Below are 17,478 nucleotides of genomic sequence, written 5' to 3'. Positions count from 1 at the left end.
AATGTTTATAATTTGTCTTACGTAGTTAGTTAAAAATTTTTATTAATATTATTTAAAAAATATAATGCTTTAATTAGCCATTTTCCTCAGAAGATCCGATAGATAGCAGAACTAGCTGACATCTATCGAATCTTTTTTTAATCTTCTGAGGAAAAAGCTAATTAAGGCATTATATTTTTTAAGACAAATAGTAAGACAAATTATAAACATTATCATTAAATTTAATTATTATCATTAAATTCGGACATACAATTATTAATGATTCCAGACAGTTTCGGTAGCGGCTAATTAAAGAATAGTCATTACCGACTGACATTTTCAAAAAGGTTTGTTTCCATAATGTCCCACAAGCACTTGTTGAAAGTGAACTAGTTGGTTTTATATTTGTGGGTAGACACTTTTTAAAAAAAAGCTACTGAGACATTCAGGCTTCCGTATTTGAGTGGCTTTTTTAAACACCCATATATTCATTTAAAAATTTTACGAATTTATCTTTGTTTCCTTTGGGATATGGTTTTAATTTTCTGGAATTAATTGTTTTTAACGTTTCGTAAAGTTTATCACAAGTACAATAATGTAAATAACCAAGCTTATGGAACTCTTCTGCAAGTTCTAATTGATGATTATCCATTAATTCTTCATTAATAACAGCTAAAAATGTTTTTCCTGCTTGTAACACTTCTAAACAAGTACCAGCTCCAGCATGACTTATTATTAAATCGGATTCCAGAATATCTTCCTGGATTGAATCCTTATACCGATAATATTCCACACTAATGCCATCTATATTCAATTCTGTTGATGGTGTAAATGAACCTTTTCCAATTTGGAAAATTACTTTTGTAAAACCTAATTCTTTTAACGTTAATAAAATATCCACGTTAGAAACAGTTTTAATAAGTAAATTAAATTCTGTAGTTCCAACCGTAACGAAAACTTGTTTCCCCATATTTGGTACTAAATAACAAAAAAAACACACGTGTCACTTTATGAACCTCAATTAGTAATTAAATTTCCCTAAATATATTTCAAAAACGTGTGCGAAAATGGAAGATTGTGGATGTGAAGTTCGATTAATTAATGAAATCAAAGTAAGTTTAAATAAAATAGAATTTTCTTAGGGGAAAAGATTATTTATTGTAAATTTTTTTGTCTAGGGAAGAGGTTTAATAGCAACAAAACAATTTAAGCAAGGTGATGTTTTATTTTCGGAAAAACCACTTGTTTCCTGTCAATTTCCATGGAATGAAGCGTACGGATATTTGGCATGCCATCATTGTATGAGGTAGGTATTTTATTACTTTTGGAAAATCAGAAAATCCTTTACAAATTTTATGAAATTGTTTTTTAATGAAGTATGTTCTGTATATGGAGGTGATAACATACCTCTATGGTTCTGTATTAAGCGCGGATTTTACCTCCAATGCCTCCAAAAAGTAAGGAAGTAAAAAAAAAGAAGATTTATACTGTTAATCATAGGCTTGTAGGCCCATAGGATACTTAGGGCGGTAACGTTTAAGGGGAACCGCCTAACTCCCATATCTTCCAAATATCTGCCGCGACACTCCTTGCGTATGACCATTCTTTTGATCAAATTTTTCATCACATTTTTTTCACATTGATGAGGCTTATTTTCATCTGTCCGGGTACATGAATAAGCAAAACGGGGAAATGTCGAATCTGTAGATCCGAAAACCCATGAGAAATAGTCTAACGAACCTTTCCATCCACAACAAGTGACAGTTTGTTGCAAAATTTGTAAAGGATGGTTTTTTTAAAAATTGATCTGATGTTTTAATGAACATGTAAATTGATTCAGCCCGCTTGAAAACGTTTTACAATGTGCAGCCCGATTATCCAATAATCCTGCTATTGAATTAGCTTTTACGGAATTGGATCAACCGCCAACAATTTATCCATGCAGCATGTGTGGTGTTAAATATTGCAGTACAGAATGTCAAGTGGAGTCATATAATCAATATCATCGAACTATGTGTTTGGGTACGACTGAAATCGTTGAAGAACATCCCTTAAATATACTGGTTGAAGCTTGGAAGTAAGTTTATTTATTAGATTAAATAAAACAAGGTACAATAGGACATCCCCACTTGTTGGACCTGAATAGAAGACGATGAAACGTCCATACATTTTATTTCCATCTTTAGAAACCTACAGTACGTCAGGTTTAGAATGTATCCCAAACTTTGGATTCACCAATCCTGAGAGAAATTCCGACGGAGAAGCTGTGGGCTTTCTGCGTTGCGTTAGGCTTCCACAGAATCCTATAACTTATCTGCTTAAAGTCTTCTCTCCTCTCTTCGGGTGACAGGTTGTTCTCAAAGGGTGACAGGTCTAGGCCCTAGGACCCTTAGCCGCTTTGGTAGATTTATATTTATTAATTTTTGAAATAATGAAAATATTTCTTACAGAAAATTTCATTACCCACCAGAAACGTGTAGCATTTTATTACTGGTTCGAATAGTTGCAACCATTCAACAATCCGACAATTCAGACGCAACTTTAAACGAATTTATGCAATTTTGTCATCGTGTGACAAACGATAAAGATCGAATAGTTCACAAATTACTTGGTCAACAGTTCGAACAACAAATCGAACAAATGCGTTTATTATTTATCAATGCAATATCCACCGAAAAAGTCGATCATTGGTGTACACCAGAAGGTTTTCGATCTTTGTTCGCCTTACTAGGAACAAATTGTCAAGGAATTGGTACAAATGCGGTAACCCGATGGTATAATCGTGTTCAAGACTTTTTAAAAACGAATACAACAATTTCGGAAGAGGAAAAAGATCGATTTGAGACAAGTATCGATAAATTATATTACGAAGATTTTGAGAATGCAACTGGATCCGATTTTTTGGATAATGAAGGATCTGGTTTATTTAAAAAACAAAGTTTAATTAATCATAGCTGTACACCAAATGCTGAAGTTTGTTTTCTAAACGATAATTTTCAATTATCAATTCGAGCATTAAAAGATATCGAATGTGAGGAGGAAATTTGTATTAGTTATTTACCGCCATGTCAATTAGAGGATTCGGATCGAGAAGAACGTCAAGAAACTTTATCCGAAAATTATTTATTTATTTGTCGATGTTCGAGATGTGAAACTGAAAATGATGTTATGGAAGAATAAACAATTTTGAAAAAGTACAAAACTATGTTTACATTTATTCAATTTTGCCCCTTTTATGTCTATTTTTCTTGATACCTGTGAATCAAGGAATGGCGGTAATTTCTTAGCTTTCTAGCATCAGTAATTTCCTTGTTTTTCATAATAATTCCCGGTCAATAATGTTCCCGATTTTTGATCACTAATATCTTGTAAAAAATCCACATAGTTTTCGACTCCCGGACCAAAAAGGGGAGTGTTATAGGTTTAACACTCCTACTCCTAAAGTAGGAGTGTTATAGGTTTAACATTCATACTCCTAAAGTAGGAGTGTTAGTTCCTAAACGAATGAACTAATTTTAATTTTTTTGTTTGAAAGATAATTGAATAGAGTTTGTTCATGGCTCTGTTTCAAGTGTAAGCTTAGGGTTCTGTACCCGAAACATCTAAAAAAGAGGCGATGATCTTCAAAATCAGGTTCAGTTTGGAGGGAGCTATAAGAAGAAAGGTAATTTAAAAGAGAGTTTTCATAGTTATGTATCAAGTGCGAGTTTAGGGTTCCGTATACGAAACATTCATTAGGGAATTTTAAAATTTTGTAAATTCAACTTGTTCCTCCTATATACAGGGTTTTTTTCATTTCTTATCATCGGTGCAGTTCCAGAATAAAAATTTAAGACTTGTAAATACGTTTTAAAAAAAATCTATTTTATAACAACCATACAAAAATGTTAGTACGAAATTAGGAACTATCGAAAAAATTTAGAGTGAAGTGGAGATAAATTTAACCAGGTTTTGGGGGCATAGTTAAAATTTGACCTGACAGTTGATTCAAAACGGCTGAAAACTCAAGAGATAGTTAACTTTTTCCCCTACGAAAATTTGCAGTACCGGGGACTATTCTTTTAAGGAGCCTAGAAAAAATATTTATTGTGCGATAAATTCCTTAATTACACTGGCACCAAATTCAAAATTTTAAGAGAGTAAACTAATGTGCGAAACTATCGAGGTTTGACATGTGATACTTTATCGTAATCATGTCGGGGACCATAGACAATGGAATTCTTTGTGACCCCCCCAGGCAATGTGACGCAGTTATTTTTGGTTTTCGTATATCAATTTGGCATCCTTCTCTAAATTTATCTTGCCTTCTTCTCTTTTGATCTTCCCTCGGAATCCCTAGGCAGTTATTATTACACTTTTTCAAGCAATAATAAAAATAAGGTCCAATAAAAAAACAGATATGATGCTTGAATTAAATTTATTAATTGTGGAGTAAATAGATTTTAAACTTTGCCCCCGGGCTACACTACCCACTTCACTCTTTGGAAAATAAATAAAGCGAATTGGTTTAGAACCAGACGTTGTATTTGATAGTAACTTTAGAGCGATTTGAAATATGAGAGGCTTTTACGAACATTTTCATAGCGTGGATGCCGAATACATTCTCTTTCAAGGGAGCTTAGGCCTGGCAGTGTATCACGGCTACTGCAGGAGCTGTCTCAGTGATGACGAGGAGGAGACAATGTCTCATCTTCTCTGTCACTGCCCAGCTCTTGTCATGAGGAGATGGACTTACTTGAACCAGCCTATCTTTGACGACCTCTCCGACCTAAAGTCAGCCGACGTCAAAACCCTCCTGCTGTTCTTAAACAGCTTCAAATGGTTCATGGAGTAGTTGGCCGGGGATGGGCCAACCCATTTACAGTATCACAACGGACCCTATGGTCTAAGTGTGTCCCACCCCAGGACAGCCACTCAAACCTAACCTAACCTTAATCGAATTTCCAGCCGCTTTGAAATTACTGTCAAATACTTCGACTGGTTCCAGACCTAAAATATCCGTTTAAAAAAAAAATAAACACTTAAAAATTTTTTTTTAACCAAATTTTCTACTTATTAAAAAAAACATTAGAAAAAAAACAATAATTTTTAAGAGTCATCGAAAGTCATTCGACTAACACCATGATTTTTAATATATCTACGATACGCTTTATATTTCGAATTTTCCGCTAATGATTTTTTCATATTTTCTTCCTCTTCTGCTTGCCACGCCGTAAAATTCTCTTTAATCCATAATTCCCGTTCTAAGAATTCCTCTTTCTTGTGCTCTTCCAAACCGTTAAATTGATGTTGTCCCATTTTCATATATTTTCGTATTAAATATAATTTTTCTTCGGTACCGTACGGTCGTTTTAACAAATTATATTTATAGATCCACGACACATACCACACGAAATACATAACTAGGGTATAAGGGGATATTAACAGCTGAATCCATAAAATATCCTTGATTTGTGGTTTTGCATATGAACCTTTAATATCCATATTTTCTTCAATGATTTTTCGTATTATCGATTCCATTTCTTCTTTTTGTTCACTTTTACTTTTACGTTTCGTCGCTTTTGGATTTGGCATTAAACCTTCTTGACGTGCAAAATCCATTGCTTTGTTTCGATATTTCGGTAACGACATAAAATATTTAATCGCTTCTTCATAACGTTGCCACGCACTATAATATTGTATAATCGATATAATTGTAATCGTTACAGCTAGCACAATACGAACATCAACCTTGGGTGCAACACGACGTCGATAATATCGATAATAATGAGCGTAATATTCATCGGGATTATCTAACATATAATCATAATCGGTGCGTGTTTCTTCATCTTTTAAAATTTCATAAGCGGTGGCGATTTTTTTAAATTGTTCTTCAGCGATACTTTTCGCTTCTTCGGTACGATGTAAATCCGGATGATATTTTCGTGCGAGTTGACGATAATTTTTCGATATTTCGGATTTGGTTGATTCACGTGTAACACCCAGAACATCGTAACAATTCTCTTTACCACAGTATAATCCTTCTAGAAGTTGAGCATTTGTTGTCGTGATTAAAATTAATAATAATTGTAATAAATTAATTAGTGCCATGTTTTCAATCAAATTTTGTGTCACTTTTTTCATTCAAAATTTCCAATAATTACATAGTGATAAAATTGCTGCTGTGCAATTTGTTTTTTCAATTGAGTTTCATTGATGTCTACGTAATCAGTTTCATGCATCACTACATTTTTATCACCACCTTAAAAATTTTAACCGTTTCATTTGACGTGCCGATTTTTTTTTTTTTGAAGGTAATTGACACTTCTCAGTATTTAGGTCTGTGTCACTGCCAAGTAGACAAGTATAACGGTATATAAAGGTTGAGACACATAATCGAAGTGGTTTTCTTATGCGTTTATTTTCTTTGACGTAAAAAGTGAGATAAAGTTCGTAAAAGACCAACATAGGTCAATAGGGAATATTCATGTATTTTTTTACATTATTAATTCATTGTTTACACCGTTATAACAAAGTAAAAAATATAAATACTGCTTAAAAATACTGTATTTAAGTGGAAAAAAATATTTAAAATACATTATAATTTTGAGATATTTAAACGCAGTTTTTTTGGCGCCCTCTCTTGATGACGTATAAGTACGTGATCTGTCAATTGGTGACAGTTCAATGTATAATTTACACTTTAAAAAAATGAATTTATAACATAGAATTTACACTCGTTATTATTAAGTTTTCTAATAAAAAGTCGTAGAATAATATAATTTAATGAAATACCATATAAAATTGCTTAATCAACATTGTTTATACATGGTATTTCAACAATTAACTGAGTCAATTTTTTTTTTTCACTTGTTTTTCTTTAAATCTAATCACTGTTCAGCTCCTATCATGAGGACCTGAAAGTCCATTGACGTCAAAACCCTTCTGCTGTTCTTAAATACCTTGAAATGGTTTTTCGGAGTAGTGACCCAAGAATGGGCCAACCCTTTTTGGATATCACAACAGTCTCTATGGTCTAAGTGTGTCGTAGACCAAGAAAACCAAGCCTAATGACTGCCTCGTAATGAGATAAAAATAGGGAATATTCATGAAATTTAAATTTGGTTCAAATATTTTTCTTCCGTAACTTTAATGACTGGACATTTCAACTAAACCATTATGTTAGTAATTCATATCTTTTTAATTACTTAAAAATAATTAATAAAAGTACAAATTCAGTGAGGGCATTTAAAAATATTTCTAAAACGGAAATTCCAATTTTTATACGGACGTGACATCATAGTACGGGCATGTCAAATTTGTTGACATACTGTATGATATTAATTACTTACATTTTATATGGTATTTCATTAAATTATTTTATTCTTCGACTTTTAATTCTGTGTTGTGAATTCATTTTTTTAAGTGTAAATTATACATGAACTGTCACCAATTGACAGATCACGTACTTATACGTCATCAATAGAGAGCGCCAAAAAACTGCGTTTAAATATCTCAAAATTTTAATGTATTTTAAATATTTTTTTACACTTAAATACAGCATTTTTAAGCAGTATTTATATTTTTTACTTTATTATAACGGTGTAAACAATGAATTAAAAATATTTAAAAAAAATACATTAATATTCCGTATTGTCGATTGTCGGACAGACTGGTTATAATAGTTTTTGATTGAAGAGCCTTTACTTTTTCTAGGGATTTTTTGTTATCCATAGTTTTGTTATCCAAGTTTTAAAAACATGTTTAAACATGAAACGGTTGGATTATTTGAAGTTTTTAATTAATCCGACAAATTATACAATTTAAATAAGAAAGTTTTTAAATATGAGTGAAAAATTTGAGTTTTATCCGTCAGGTAAATAATTTTTTAAATATTAAACAATAAGTTAAAATTGTTATTTTGGTTTTTTTTTGTGTGTGTTAAAATTTAGATACAAATTTAACAAGTATAAGTCAACGGATTCCAAATAAACACGTCCCTTCTAAACCAGCAATTATGCCAGATTTTCCCAAAATCGATTTATGTCAAACAAATGTAAGTTAAGTGTGCTAATTAAATTAAAATTATTTAATTCCTTTAATTTAAAACTAATAATTTTAGTGGCAACAAGAAGATGCAAATATATTATCGTCGAAAATCGCATCGGCTGTAAGTTACATTTTTTTGTTTATACCTTAGGGTTTGAATTTTATATTGCGAAATTTGAACTAATATTTTTTGGATATTTTTTTGTTTAGAGTGTGCCAAATAACGATAGCGATAAGGAGAATGATTCATATAAATTAATGCCACCGCCAACCGTTAACGAAATTGAATTTTTTTCATGGACTCCATACCTGAATAGGAATTTACAGATTGCAGTTAAAGGACAAACTAAAGAGTAAGGAAATCATTTTTTATTTCAATATAGGGCTGCAAAATCCAAATTTCAAATTAACCGGAGATTACCCCCCTTTTTTTGGTCTTCAAAAACAAGGAATCTTCAATGCCTTCCTTCAGAACAATCTGACACCCAAAGACGAGACGTTTCTGCGTAAGACATGCTATTTTAAGCAGAAAGCTTACAGCTTCTCCGCCGGGCTTTGTTCCAGGAATGATGAATACAAGATTTCGGCCCCAAACATTCTCAATTTAACGCCCTGCAGGTTTCTGCAAATATCAAGTATGGAGATTTTGTCGTTCCCCATACAGGCGCTACAAGTGGGATCATCAGAGATTCCCATGTTGTGAAGGTAATAGTTCAATCGACAGCGTTTTGTCAAGAGTTCCACCATCCTTCTTAACTGTGTTGTTCCAGGCGTGAACAGTTGAACGGCGTAGCTGCAGTTATACGCAGTTTGGCCTGTCGCATACCTTGCGAAAATTTCCAGTAATGAGCGATTCTCCTTCTTCTTCGGGGAAAGATGAAAACCATGTAGTTCCTCCCAAATCTCCGTATCAAAATAAATTTACTAGCTGACGTCGTGTTCGCTGGGCAATTTCAACACACCCAACTACGGTTTTTTTAAAGTTATGCACGAATAACTTCTTAATCTGGACGAATCCAACAAATCAGAGATCATTAAATTTGGTCCAGACGTTCTTGAGTTATAAAACCAAGCCCCACCCCCCTGTTTTATCTTCTGACTTCCCGAAACTTAGAGGGGGGCAACCCTAGTTCCAAAGTATGAGGAAAAAATATTTAAGAACTCGTTTGCCAGCATTTCAAATTTTCCAGACGTTGAAAAATGACTAATCTTAAATCTAAATATTCGAGTCTTTAATTTTTGATAATTGAATCATTATCAAATACAAATTTTTGTTCCAGTGGTTTTGAACGTGGACGTTCGATTCAAAAAAGATTATCCAATACGGAATTGCTTGACAAAGGCTATAATAAACAAAAATTACGAGGAACAATCTCAATAAACAAAGGTAAATTTTGGCTATGAAGCTGCAAGGCTTTAAGATTTTACGGTTACATCCATCAAAAAAGTTTGTGGACACTCGAAAACGCGCCCAAATGCGAGTATGAACTAGATCATGATCGATATAGTGCATTTCTACAAAGTCCTTTTTTTTTAAATGACATATGCTTGAAATGCGATAAATAAATTTAATCGAAGAAAATCTGGCATCGAATTCGATCTAATTTTTCAAATTCAATTAAAAACATCATTAGATGAACGCTTTAAAATACAAAAAAATTTAAAATACATTATAGTTTTGAGATATTTAAACGCAGTTTTTTTTTGCTCTCTCTCTTGTTGACGTATAAGTACGTGATCTGTCAATTTATGACAGTTCAATGTATAATTTACACTTCAAAAAAATGAATTTACAACACAGAATTTACACTCGTTATTATTAAGTTTTCTAATAAAAAGCCATAGAATAGTACAATTTAATGAAATACCATATAAAATGTAAGTAATTAATATCATACAGTATATCAAGAAATTTGACAAGCCCGTACTATGATGTCACGTCCGTATAAAAATTTGAATTTCCGTTTTAGAAATATTTTTAAATGCCCTCACTGAATTTGTACTTTTATTAATTAATTTTAAGTAATTAAAAAGATATTAATTACTAAAATAATGGTTTAGTTGAAATGTCCAGTCATTAAAGTTACGGAAGAAAAATATTTGAACCAAATTTAAATTTCATGAATATTCCCTATTCATTATTGTAGAAAATAATTTTGTTTTAGATTTACCAATGTATATAGTAGAAAAATTTAAAAATGGTTTCCCTGAAGATTGGGAAACAGTTACTGCTACATGGGCAGATTACGTTCGGTTACAAAAACCAAACGATTTTCATTGGCCCCAATCTATATCGGATTTAAATGATGAAATTAATGACAATCAATCAGAATATTCGAATAAAACTTGCGATAGTATAATATCGCACGAAAATTCTACATTAGTTCAAGACGAACCTTCTAAACGGTTTATCAATAATACGTATAAGTTAGTTGAAAGTTCCGAGGAACAAGTGAAAATTTTATCAAATGTTTTAATAAAAAAATCGAATTTAGAAAAACAATCGCAAAATACAGAAAATATAGTTTCCCAATTACAAAATCAACAAAATGATTGCTTATTAGAAACAGTTAACGAATTTAATGAAAATTCGCACTCAAATGATTCGGTCACGAATAATAGAAAACGAAATCATTCAACTGAAAATAGTTCGATGTCGGAAGATAATAAGAATAAAAGAATTAAACTTGCTAAAGTAGTTAAATCAATTGAGGGTTTAATACAAAATCTTATTCAATTAAAAGATCAAATTATTGATATTGATAGTGAAAGGGCGAAAGAACAAACCGCAATTAAATCTACCCAAACGGAAACGTTTGAAATAAATACAACAGAAATTCCGGAAATAAAAACTCCATCATTACCAATAAGTCCTGATATAATGGGTATTCCAAGTAAAAAATCCTCTCTAGTAAGCTCGACACGTTCTGCGTATTTAAGAAACCGTAAAATACGTAGAAAAAGTAAAAATATTTTACATCAAAGTACTCAGAGTAGAAATTTCGGACTAAGTAATGAAAAAGTTGTCGAAAATACGTCATCATCTGAAAATCAAAGTTTCGAAACAAGTAAAACATTAATCGATATTGATTTTACTCCGAAACGTACACTTGAAAGATCTCCTAAAATGAAAAAATATACGAAAATTTCTACAAATAAAATGGAAGAATACTCAAAAAAAAATTATCGCAAAGAGGCAATCGATTCACAAAAGGATAACGAAAATGATACAAGAAATTCATTTGTATGGGAAGGTCCCTATAATGTAAATCAAAGTAATCTAAATAAATTTGAAACACCTTTCGAAAATAATTCACCAATAACCGAATACGATATTGAGAAAATCCCCCAGAAACGTGCGGCCAGTAGGTCGTTACCGTTAACTGAAAGAAGAAAAATTACGAAAATTTCGAGAATATTCAAACCACAATCATCTGATTCGGGATTATCCAAGACAATAATTCCAGATAATGTAACAATCGAGAATAAAACTTTGGTAAGATCGTCAGCCGAAAACGATCCAAGAAAAATTTACAACGAAAAAATCGACTTCCAAAAAGAGAACGAAGGTGTTTCAAGTTTATTTGTATCCAAAGGTACCCATAGTGTTCATCAAAACAAATTTCAAACAAATTTAAAACCAGGTAATGAAATCCCACAGAAACGTGTGATCGGAAGGTCATCATCGTTAAATGAAAGGAGACACTTTACGAAAATTTCAAGAATATCAAAACAATCTGATTCGGGTACTTTGGTATCCAAAACAATAACTCCAGATAATGTAGCAGTTGAGAATAACACTTTGATTAGATCATCGGTCGAAAACGATTATCCTCTTGTTTCGGATTCAAGAAAAAATTACGAACCGATCGGTTTCCAAAAAGAAAATGAACGTATTTTAAATTCATTTGTGACGAAAGATACTTTTAATGTACATCAAAGTACTCCAAAAAAAGTTCAAAGAAAAAATGAAACAGTTATCGAAATTAGTTCATCATCAGAAACACAAATGGTCGAACCATGTAATAATAATACAAAATCGAAATTCGATATTAAAAAAATCCACCAGGAACGTGCATCTGAAGGGGTACTAACAACAGAAAAGAACATTTCGACAAATAAAATGTATGACGAAGATTGTGAAAGAAATAATCAATGGGAAACGATCAATTCAGAAAAATATAACGAAGATGATACAAGAAATTCATTTATATGTAAAAACTTACAAACATCTTTCGAAAATAATTCATCAGTAGAAACTCAAAATTTCGAAACGAATATAAATAATACAGAAATCGATATTGAGAAAATCTTCCAGAAACGTGCAGCCAATAAGTCATCACCGTTAATTGAACGTAGAAAATTAACGAAAATTTCACGAATATCCAAACCAAAACAATCTAATTTAGAATTATCTAAAACAGTCGATAATAGCTTTAGTTGCGCAACCGAGGACGATGATCACGATGGTCAGCTTTTTTCAGAATCTTATATCGGAAAAGTAAATGCTGTTCGGAAAAGTAAATGTGAAAATTTAGAGAGAAGTCCTAAAGGTAAGATTTTTGTAGAAAAAAAACATTGTTATTTAAACAATTAACTCTTATTTGTTGTTATCGTCTCTACTTGTATTTTTTTTATAGTTGTTTTAGAAAATATAAATCCAATACCACATATACAATATAGTTTACGTGGTCGAGTTCGATCTGGACCGTTGAAATATTGGGAAGGCGAAACATTAGAAAAACTTGTGAAAAACACAAACAACAAAGGTAAGAAAGATATAAACATTCAAAAATACAAAATTTTTCGTTCCTGATTTTGATGAAACTTGCTATATAAGGTAATTTTTTACCCAAAAATTACAAAAATCGTGTTTATTTAACGATTGAGTGATTATTTTCTGATATATCGCTATTTTTATAAGGTATTTCTTAAGGTATACTAAGTTTAGTCCCAAGTTTGTAACGCTTAAAAATATTGATGGTACGAACAAAATTTTGGTATAGGTGTTTATAAAATCATCTAATTAATCCATTTCCGGTTGCCCGTCTGTCCGTGGGCACGATAACTCAAAAACGAAAAAAGATATCAAGCTGAAATTTTTACAGCGTACTCAGGTCGTAAAAAGTGAGGTCGAGTTCGTAAATGAGCAACATAGGTAATTTGTGTCTTGACCTATGGGCCCGTTTACTATCTTGTAAATCGTTAGAGATAGAACAAAAGTTTAAATGTAAAAAATGTTCCTTATCCAAAAATAAACAACTTTTGTTTGAAACATTTTTTCGTAAACATCACTATTTATCTGTGAGGGCGCAGAGTAGGCGTAAATTGTATAGTATGTATTAGATAAATTGTATATGTATGTGTAATGTGAAAGAGTAATCAACACTATTATGCATGGTATTTCAACAATTAACTCACTCAATTCTTTGTTTTCACTTGTTTCATTTAGATTTGATTCAAAATCCAATTTCCATAATGAATGTACAGTATTGAATCCGTTCTTTAAACTTTATAAATTTTGTTTAGATCAAAAATCAAATGAATCTGAAGACAGAGCAGATAAAATAGAAGTAAAACCAAAAAGAAGGGGTCGAAAAAAATCGAATACGAAGAAGAATGTATCAGGTTGAAAAATAATTGTAATTATTTTAATGGTTAATTTTATGAGCTTTATACATTCCAAATTAGGGTAGCGGGCACTGTTTTTTTTATACAATTTTAGTTAAATATTATGTTACGATACTAACTTTTTGGCCTAGGGTTGAAACCACAAAAGTCGCTCTTCTCGGAGCCGTACTTTCGGTGGAGTTGGCAAAATGTTTAAAATATGTAATAAATTGCGGATTCTCTTTTTGGAATGTAAAAGCTCTTTGTTTTAACTATTTATCCAGTAATAATAAACACTAAATTTGGGATAAATTCCGGATCTGAAACTTAAAGGGAAAACTATTTTTCGCCAATCTGATTACACTCGTAAAATTTGTTGAATCGATGATAATTTTTTATAATTTCATAAAGATAACAGAGATTTTTATTCCGGCGAATTTTAGGTAAACTAAAAAATATTCTGTGTGCAGTTTATCCCAAAGAATCCAACGAAGATTAAAGTAAAAAAATAATTTGTTTCTCGGTATACAATATAAGATGAACGTTGGAAAAAGAACACATTTTGTTTTGGCTATTAAAGGTAGCCACTTGGTTGTATTCAAAAACTAGTACAAATAAATTGCAAAGGACCAAAGATATTCAATGTTTACTTACTGACATAAAATATGGTGCACCCTATATGTTTATTATAACTGGGTAATATTATTTTTACGTGAATGATTAACTTAACGATTTTTTTTTTATAGATGCCATAATTCACCCCGCTCTTCGTCCCGAAAATACACCATATTTATGTCATTCCAAAAATGGACGTGTGAAATTATATGACAGCACTGTTGAAGAACAAATTGATATTGTTTTAGGCGAAGAAAATTTTTCCAATCTTTCTCAATTTACAGAATTTTAATTTTTATTTACTCGTTTAATAATTTAATTAACATGATTATTTTAAAATTTAATTCATAATTACATTGTCTAAGATTGCGGCTTAGGGTTGACGTCCCACATCTCGGCAAGACTAGCGATTATTAATAATTATAATGGTTGTAAATACAGGGTGCTTCTTTTTATATATGTATGAAACTCGATAAATTAAAATCGAGTAAAAATGCTTCAAACGATAAATTTTACTTTCAAAGGCACACATCTTATATCGGTTTCGAATTCGATCTAAGTTTTCAGGTTTAATTTAAAACTTCATTCTGATTCATAACTGACAAACATTAGGTGAACGCTTTAAATTAGAAAATTGTGTTTTATAAATACGCAGCCATTTTTTGTTTGAAACATTCTTTTTGTAAACCGAAAAGTTTAGCCAAAATCGCCCTGGTGGAAAAATATTTGAAGAAAGAATAAGTCTTAAAAAGTCTTAGGTACTCTGAATTTCTAAACGTTTTTGGCCTGTAATTCAGATTGAATAAGTCTGAATAACTCTGAATTAGACAGTCCTGTAAAAACGTTTAGAAATTCATAGTTATTCAAAGTTCCTGAGACTTTCAGAGTTTCTAAGACTGTTTAAGAGTTTTTAAGACTTATTATTTCTTCAAATATTTTTTCCACCTGGTTGATAACAAAAATCTAGCTTTTTGCGCGTTTGTTCATTCAATTTGAACAAAAATTATCTTTAAAGAAAAACAAATCACTTTTATTGGTAAATACATCCTGTTTACCATTTAGTTCTATAATTATTATTTACGGTATAGCCTTGCAGGTACACGGGGCAGCAACTCTGGCACGTTTTTGTTTAATTATATATTCATTGATGAAGCTGGATCAGAATCTTTTAATATTAGATTTGTTTGATTTTGTTTTAATTCGAGTAAATTTCCAAAGACAAAAAAATTATATTTTTTAACTGTGAATTTAAGATATAATTTTATAAATTAAAAAAAATTATAATTTTTAACTGTGATTTTTAGATATAATTTTATAAATTAAAAAAAGTTATAATTTTTAACTGTGAATTTAAGATATAGTGTGTATAGTGATAGAGGTAACTATACTTGTAAATTTTCTTATTTTGCATTTTAAGAAAAAAAGTCATTCTTTATAAGAAGTAGGAATATTTACAACTTCTTAATAATGTACAGGGTAGCCAAAAATTTGATATCACTATTATTATTTTTTTTTTTTTTGTAAACTACCCTTCGTTTTTGTATAGTTACCTCTATCCGGGGACACACTGTATATTCATTGATGAAGCTGGATCAGGATCTTGTACTAGGAGATTTGTTTGTTTTTGTTTTAATTCGAGTAAATTTCCAAAGACAAAACAATTATAATTTTTAACTGTGAATTAAAGACATAATTTTATAAATTAAAAAAAAAAAACTTAATAGTATTGTGTTTTATTTTGTCTGTGTTTCTTTTGATTCAATATACTGGCCAGAACAAGAAGGCAAGTCAAATGATTAGATAATAATAAGACTATCATGGATCGAATTCAGAGAAAACACTTTTAAGATTTCCATTGCATCGTTATTTTGAAAGCTCAGGTATACTTTGTCTCACTCGGTGTGTAATCAAATTGTGTAGATTCAACTTTTTAGCTAATATTCCTCTTTCATGTCCAAATACAATATTTTTTTTGTGGTTATTAAGATTTTCTAATCCCAGGAGTATCCTAGTAACAACAAATTTACAAAGGCTCCTTGAAAAATAAACAAGGTTCCTTGAAAAGTAATTGCTCAAGCATGTTTTTGGCTTGACGGGATTTTTTGACAAATAATATTTGTTAAAGTGAATATATTTTTACAATTTTGTAAAGATTTAAAAAAATAATAAATGGTAAAGTAGTTAGAGAAAAACAATCATAAATAAAAAAAGAAATATTCCGGAAAAACCTAGAAAAAGATGAGACAAGAACCAAAAAGAACGAAAACTATTGCAAATCTAAAACGTAACTGTGTGAAAAGTATTATTACCATTGCTGAATCTGAATTAATTGTCGAAAAACAACGGCAAAAACTTTTACATGATCCACATTTTAAGAAGAAATTAGAGAAATATGTAACGGGAATCAATGAAAAAATCGAAGAAATTGATCAATTGATATTTAATTTAGCAACATCCACGACTAATCTTCTACCCTTGCAAAGTTTAATTGAATTATCAAATAAACGGAAACGTTTAGAAGAAGCTTTGATACTTCTTAATAAAATGTAAATAGGTTTTTTTGTTTTAAATACTTTCTTGACTTAGCCCCGAAAAGTCCCCAGAGGATTTTAGACATTCATTAAACTTCTATATCTAAAGTGCTGACTTTTGTTCGACAGGCTGGGAGTTGAAGCAGCGTAAGTCGTAGGGCACGCAGTTATTATAGGCAAGAATAAAATGATGTATAGTTGTCCGACGGACAATTGTAAACAAACATTAAGTCCGCGAGACAGCATCCTTTTTGTTAAATGATCAATACATATACATACTTAAAATTTCGCAAGTGACTTTCTTTTGGCGATCCTACCAAACTTTCTCTCCAATTTTTTGCGAAAGTGTTGCGTTTTCAAATGAGCATGATAACGTCAAATTGGGGGTCAACTTTCAAAACCCTGTTCTTTTATTCTGTTTTTAAAAACATGTAAAAGCAAAAATCCCGTTTTAATATTTTATAATAAGCATCTGGATAAATAGAATTTCAAAATTGGATCATTTTGTGCGTGTTTTATTTTCATTTTTAGTTAACTAGTTTTTTTTTAAATAAATTTCTTTGTGTTTAGACTCGACCACCCGACACACGACACATTTTTAGTATCTCATAATCTGTTAAAATCGAGAATGAAGGGATCATCTCTTGGCTTACGATAAAATAAAATATATATATTGAAATCCGTCGGATTACAAGTTGTGCATAAGTCAAATTGT

The 17,478-nt window shown here is 31.0% G+C and overlaps 5 protein-coding genes across 7 annotated transcripts; 3 read left to right on the top strand and 2 right to left on the bottom strand.

Annotated features, from left to right (window-relative positions):
• Nucleotides 1-259: 259 nt before the first annotated feature.
• Nucleotides 260-984, bottom strand: LOC123301706 (UDP-N-acetylglucosamine transferase subunit ALG13 homolog). Its single transcript, XM_044884571.1, has one exon. It carries the CDS (start codon nt 947-949, stop codon nt 452-454), a length of 498 nt encoding a protein of 165 aa, XP_044740506.1. The 5' UTR covers nt 950-984; the 3' UTR covers nt 260-451.
• Nucleotides 909-3,175, top strand: LOC123301705 (SET and MYND domain-containing protein 5). Its single transcript, XM_044884570.1, has 4 exons — nt 909-1,091; nt 1,158-1,285; nt 1,820-2,056; nt 2,430-3,175. Exons 1-4 carry the CDS (start codon nt 1,047-1,049, stop codon nt 3,157-3,159), a joined length of 1,140 nt encoding a protein of 379 aa, XP_044740505.1. The 5' UTR covers nt 909-1,046; the 3' UTR covers nt 3,160-3,175.
• Nucleotides 3,176-4,829: 1,654 nt separating this feature from the next.
• On the bottom strand, nt 4,830-6,271 carry LOC123301703 (dnaJ homolog subfamily C member 25 homolog). The gene has a single exon (XM_044884568.1). The coding sequence runs from the start codon at nt 6,100-6,102 to the stop codon at nt 5,068-5,070; it is 1,035 nt and encodes a 344-aa protein (XP_044740503.1). The 5' UTR covers nt 6,103-6,271; the 3' UTR covers nt 4,830-5,067.
• Nucleotides 6,272-7,774: 1,503 nt separating this feature from the next.
• On the top strand, nt 7,775-14,756 carry LOC123301702 (MATH and LRR domain-containing protein PFE0570w-like). 3 transcript variants are annotated; one of them, XM_044884565.1, is made up of 9 exons: nt 7,775-7,834; nt 7,911-8,014; nt 8,081-8,128; nt 8,218-8,360; nt 9,288-9,394; nt 10,173-12,560; nt 12,648-12,776; nt 13,537-13,635; nt 14,364-14,756. In XM_044884565.1, exons 1-9 carry the CDS (start codon nt 7,804-7,806, stop codon nt 14,522-14,524), a joined length of 3,210 nt encoding a protein of 1,069 aa, XP_044740500.1. In that variant the 5' UTR covers nt 7,775-7,803; the 3' UTR covers nt 14,525-14,756. The 3 variants fall into 3 exon arrangements, with proteins under 3 accessions (XP_044740500.1, XP_044740502.1, XP_044740501.1); XM_044884567.1 differs by having other exon boundaries at nt 13,537-13,649; nt 14,364-14,494; XM_044884566.1 differs by lacking the exon at nt 13,537-13,635.
• Nucleotides 14,757-16,445: 1,689 nt separating this feature from the next.
• LOC123301701 lies at nt 16,446-17,478 on the top strand. Its single transcript, XM_044884563.1, has 2 exons — nt 16,446-16,778; nt 17,334-17,478. The coding sequence occupies exons 1-2, from the start codon at nt 16,471-16,473 to the stop codon at nt 17,419-17,421; spliced, it is 396 nt and encodes a 131-aa protein (XP_044740498.1). The 5' UTR covers nt 16,446-16,470; the 3' UTR covers nt 17,422-17,478.

This window comes from Chrysoperla carnea, chromosome 5 (assembly GCF_905475395.1).
Source record: "Chrysoperla carnea chromosome 5, inChrCarn1.1, whole genome shotgun sequence".
NCBI classification, from domain to species: Eukaryota; Metazoa; Arthropoda; class Insecta; order Neuroptera; family Chrysopidae; genus Chrysoperla; species Chrysoperla carnea.
The sequence above is the reverse complement of the archived record's forward strand: the minus strand, read 5'-3'. Positions and strand labels throughout refer to the sequence as shown.

Excerpts from the sequence above, each read along its gene's own strand:
- LOC123301706 (XM_044884571.1), bottom strand. The coding sequence starts at position 949 with ATGGGGAAACAAGTTTTCGTTACGGTTGGAACTACAGAATTTAATTTA.
- LOC123301705 (XM_044884570.1), top strand. The coding sequence starts at position 1,047 with ATGGAAGATTGTGGATGTGAAGTTCGATTAATTAATGAAATCAAA. Across the intron at positions 1,092-1,157 it reads GATTAATTAATGAAATCAAA|GGAAGAGGTTTAATAGCAAC; the intron begins GTAAGTTTAAAT and ends TTTTTTGTCTAG. Across the intron at positions 1,286-1,819 it reads GCATGCCATCATTGTATGAG|CCCGCTTGAAAACGTTTTAC; the intron begins GTAGGTATTTTA and ends AAATTGATTCAG.
- LOC123301703 (XM_044884568.1), bottom strand. The coding sequence starts at position 6,102 with ATGAAAAAAGTGACACAAAATTTGATTGAAAACATGGCACTAATTAAT.
- LOC123301702 (XM_044884565.1), top strand. The coding sequence starts at position 7,804 with ATGAGTGAAAAATTTGAGTTTTATCCGTCAG. Across the intron at positions 8,015-8,080 it reads TCGATTTATGTCAAACAAAT|TGGCAACAAGAAGATGCAAA; the intron begins GTAAGTTAAGTG and ends TAATAATTTTAG. Across the intron at positions 12,561-12,647 it reads TTTAGAGAGAAGTCCTAAAG|TTGTTTTAGAAAATATAAAT; the intron begins GTAAGATTTTTG and ends TTTTTTTTATAG.
- LOC123301701 (XM_044884563.1), top strand. The coding sequence starts at position 16,471 with ATGAGACAAGAACCAAAAAGAACGAAAACTATTGCAAATCTAAAACGT. Across the intron at positions 16,779-17,333 it reads TTGATACTTCTTAATAAAAT|ACTCGACCACCCGACACACG; the intron begins GTAAATAGGTTT and ends CTTTGTGTTTAG.